General features: G+C 34.2%; 1 protein-coding gene across 2 annotated transcripts; it reads right to left on the bottom strand.

The window, feature by feature from the left end:
* Positions 1–616: 616 nt before the first annotated feature.
* LOC21408946 (auxin-responsive protein IAA26) lies at positions 617–3,951 on the bottom strand. Of its 2 annotated transcripts, none has more exons than XM_024166691.1 (6): positions 3,277–3,951; positions 2,604–3,139; positions 1,891–2,159; positions 1,615–1,762; positions 1,206–1,270; positions 617–1,060 (listed from the first exon to the last, which is right to left on the bottom strand). In XM_024166691.1, the coding sequence occupies exons 2-6, from the start codon at positions 3,050–3,052 to the stop codon at positions 1,014–1,016; spliced, it is 978 nt and encodes a 325-aa protein (XP_024022459.1). In that variant the 5' UTR covers positions 3,053–3,139; positions 3,277–3,951; the 3' UTR covers positions 617–1,013. The 2 variants fall into 2 exon arrangements, with proteins under 2 accessions (XP_024022459.1, XP_010098149.1); XM_010099847.2 differs by having other exon boundaries at positions 617–1,063; positions 3,277–3,947.
* Between the last annotated feature and the right edge of the window lie 684 nt (positions 3,952–4,635).

The raw sequence follows: 4,635 nt of genomic DNA, 5'->3' as shown, positions 1-4,635 counted from the left end.
ATTAATAATTATGTCTCATCCTCGCCTCATTCGGAGCGGAGCCGTCCCATGGGAATGTTGCCAATCCCTATTGGTCTTGCACTTATAATTGAAAGGAAAATTGTTTTGATCCCAACACACCACTAGCCTTACCAACAAATGAGTTCGGGTGTTGTTGGTGTTGCACGTGTAATCGAAAGAAAAAAAGAAAATGTTTTCACCGCAACAAAACGGACGGACCCACATATGTGAGTGATGGGATTACTGCTATGTTGGGCGTGTAGCACTGCCTACTTGAAGAAAAAAAAAAAAAAAAAAATACGAGTCAATTTAAAGAGTCAATTTCAAAGTTCTCAATTATTAGAAATCCCTATTTGATATCCGCTCATACACATCAAAAGGGAAGAACCAGCAGAAATTAGGTAAATGACTAACATCATGTTGAAGACTGTCTGATAATAAGCACAAAATTGGTGCTATTTTGTAACCTTTAAAGAACGCATTAAAGTCCAAACTCCCCACTAAATGCGAGTCTTGTCTCCTCTTAAATTCTCACTATAACCAAGATTTCAACTCAGTGCAATAGTAAAAATGAAGCATAACTTCCTTCAAAAAGATATAAATAAATAAAACAAAGTTTCTTGGACCAACTTCTTTTTTTTTTCTCATTATCATTTGCATTTTCTAACACAAGTCGAAATTTTTAGGTTACCAAAAACCCAATTTCACATTAAATCCCTCTTTCCACAAGCAAAAAAAACAATATAGTGAAAAACGGCATCATAAGAAACATATATTGTCCGGCTTTTTTTTTTCTACAGGAGTCGAGAGGAATGAACAGAATTTTCAGCAAAAAAAGGAATAGAACCCCGCCACCGTTACATGAGTTCGTAGGCTAAATTTAAAAAAAAAAACCAAAAAAAAATTCTTGATCATAGAAAAACATTAAACAAAATGTCACATACGATTACAAACAAGTCTCCCAAACTTTGGAGTTTGGTGGGGCATTTGAGGTTTGAAAATTCCCACTCTCTTCACTTCAATGAAGAGTCAAGAGCCATCCGGTCTTGCTTACCGCTAACTACTGAAAACAGATACAGAAAAATTAACATCTAGTTAGAACCAATTAACAAATCAACCAAGAACTATAAAATACATGTACATATATATACATATGTCTGTGTGTGTGTGTGTGTGTATATATATATATATATATCAAAACTCACGGCTAAGAGCAGAAAGTTCAGAACTCTTGAGCACTCGCAGCCTCTTCACTGTTGAAACAAACATTCTGCCAACCAAACATAAGAAAACTCAATTAGAAAATACCAAAAAAATTTCATGTATTTTAAATGAAAACGTTCTACAAACCACCGTTAACATGTCACAAAACGACAAGTTATTGCCTTGAATGTAGCTAACGTACACACACAAAAGGAAATAGAATAAACAGGAGCTGAGATTGTGAGGTTAAAAAGATTAGGAATCTAATGCTGTTTTTGCCTTGGGGAATGACTAAACAACATGAACCACACAAATTATGGAATAAATAAACAAAGGATAAAGATAAAACAAGAGATAAATATAAAATATAAAAACAAATTAAAAACAAGATTAAGATGAGAAAATGCTTACTGCCACGGGACATCCCCAACAAGCATTCTGTCTCCTTCGTTATCTTCATAAACAAGAGTATATTCCCCACTTCCGTCAAGTAATCCAGTTATTGCCTTCTCTTCTTCTTGCTTGATTTGGATTCCACCAGCCGAGGAATCTCTTTGGGCTATAAACACAATAACAACAAAAGACCAAAAAAAAAAGTTAAAAAAAAAAAAACAACTCTGTCTCAAGTCAGATCAACACATGTTGTATGTAGTTCGGAAAAAAAAAATGGGATTTTAGTATTTTTACCAGCAAGGAGGCCGCGGAAGAGTTCATCAACCGCAGAGGAGAGCTTTTGATAGCTGTCGTAGGCTTTAAGGTCGACTTTTCTTCCAATAGGGACGCCATCCATATTGATCTTCACAAACAGACCTTTTCCGCTAGTTTCAACCGGTTTGTCCCTTGGAATCTTGTCGTTTTGAGATTCTGTGGTTGCGGGTTTTGAAGAACTGGAGCTGGCCAGATTCTTCCTGAACGAACGAATTGGAGGCCAACCCACAACTGGAGCCGGGGCAGTTCTGTTTGTTTAAGAGAATGATTAGGCCAAAAATGACAAAAGCAAAAACTGTTGGGAAAGAGAGAGAGTTTCACGTACTGAGAAAAGAGATGAAATAACTGCATGGGTTACAAATAGAGTAAAGATAAGATCCAAGGTTTCATTAAAGTGGACATGGGTGGTAAATTAAAATCATTACAAGACTAGCATGGAAATGGGAAAAGGTGAGTTTACCAAAACAAAGTTTAGATAGATGTAAGGAAATTACGGAAATGACATTCAGAAAAGGTCAAAAGAAATATATATAAGATCGAGTAAATAAATATGCGAGAAGAAAAGAAAACAAAAATATGCATGGACCACAACGCAATAGGAAACAATTACGTGAGAAGAGTGAATATACTCTGTAAAAAATAAAAGACGAAAATAGGAACAAAAAAATAAAGAAAGAAAAGCTGGGAGGAACCTTTTCTGAGAGGAGCTGTTGGGAACAGCTGTATTAGTTGCAGGAGAAAATGCCTTCTTTTCTGCATTTTTCTGAACTTGAGGGCAACAGGGCTGTGACGCTTCTTTTGCCGCAACAGGCAAGTGAAGAAACGACGTCGTTTTCCCCTGGAACTTCCCGGAAGAAGGCCATGGGGTTTGGTTTCTATAGCCGAGAGAAAGAAGAGACTTTTGATCTTCATCACCACCTATTTCTCTGCCGCTGTCGTTTTTGAGAGGCCAGTTTTCACCTGGAGGCCCAAGGCCAAGCCTCAGTTCAAGCTTTTTCTCATCTGAAGAAGATCCATGGCTGCTTCTCTCATCTTTAGAAGTAGAGCTGTTATTGTCTCTTCTCATAAGCCATTCTCTATTTTTGGGAATCAAGTCTAGCAGCTGAGGACAAATTTCTTCTCTTCTTGTGCTTCCTCCCATGTCTATATTCTCTCAAGGGAACAGATTTGAACAAACCCAGATGGAAAATTACTACCTTTTTTTTTCTTTATCACAACTTCTACTACACTGGGAAATTTATAAAAAAAAAAAAAAAAAAAAAAGGTTAAGAGGCAATATATCAGAATCAAGACAACTTGACCAAACACATTACACGTGAAATGAGCACACAACAAGTGAAACAAAAGATGTAAAGTGTCATGTACCTTCTTTTTCTTAGTCCTCAACCAAAGCTCAACATTTTGACAGCCCAACTCCCTAATATTGCTCAAAACAACGATTGCTATAGTATAGCTGAAAGAGAAAAAGAAAAATTTCTAGCGAAAAAGCCACCCCAGTTTCACAGCCACAACCCATGAAAATCCTTAAAACCAGCACTAGTACTCCCAGAAATGAAACTCACAACATGACCATAGAATTATAAAAACCCACAAAAGAAACCCCACCGAGTGGAGGAGAAAAAAATAAAAGAAGACCCCAGATAGAAATATAGAATAACAAGCCAAAAGCAAAAGAAAGAGAGGAGGAAGCTATAATAGGGGGTAGTATTGATGTCTAGCTTTTTTTTCTCTCTTTTAAATTTTTAGCACGTTTAGTGGGCTTCCTACTTTCTCTCCTCTCCTTTTGGGATATGAACAAATCCACACATACACACACAAGGAGAGTTTTTTTTTTTTTTTTTTTTTTTTACAACAAGAGAAGAACTCCAAAAAGAATGACAAAAACCAGAAAGAAGCAGAAAACAGAAAGGGAATTAGAACAAAAAGGCACGCAACCAGAGCAAAGGCAAATTTTTCCCTTAGAAAAAACGACTTAAGGTTTGTTGACCTATGTAAGCAAAGCGTGCTTTGCTGACCTCCTCCCCTAAAAGATCCTCTTTCCCCTCCTTATTTGTTGTGTCTTCCACACTCACCAACACAAACACACATTTAAGCCCCCCTTCTTAGCGCACACTATCCCAAACATCCCCCCTTTATTAGAGTCTTGTCCAGGAGAGAGAATAGTTTTAGGTCCTTTTTATTTTATTAATTTAAATTTAAATTTTAAATTTTATTATAATAAAAAGTTTTCAGTTCTCACGTAAGATTATATTATAACTTAAATTAAAAATTTTAATTAGTAAATTAAATAAGACTTAAATTTCGTTCATTTTATAAATTTAAATTTTTAATTTTAATTTAAATGTGATATTTTTTAAAAAATTTTAACTGTACTAAAAAAATTAAATGTGACATAATCTAAAAAATTTTAATTATAAAAATTTAAAATTAAAAATTTAAATTGGTAAAATACAAAAAGCCTTACTTATTTTTGTTGTGAAAGTTGCTGATTAATAAATAATTAAGAAGTTATTTGGTTAAAAAATTCATCCCTTAATTTAAATTATAATTTATAATTTATTATAATATTTTTTTTATAAAAAATATACATAAATTAAATATAATTTTAATCACATAATTATAATTTATAAATTAAACGTCGCATAAATTAACGATGATGTTAATAATAGAGGCTTTATTTTCTTTCTTTGGTTTTGTTTTTTTAAGCGTCATCAAAGTCATCGA

This window comes from Morus notabilis, unplaced genomic scaffold (genome assembly GCF_000414095.1).
Source record: "Morus notabilis unplaced genomic scaffold, ASM41409v2 Scaffold307, whole genome shotgun sequence".
Classification (NCBI taxonomy): domain Eukaryota; kingdom Viridiplantae; phylum Streptophyta; class Magnoliopsida; order Rosales; family Moraceae; genus Morus; species Morus notabilis.
This window is presented reverse-complemented; position numbering and strand designations above follow the sequence as displayed.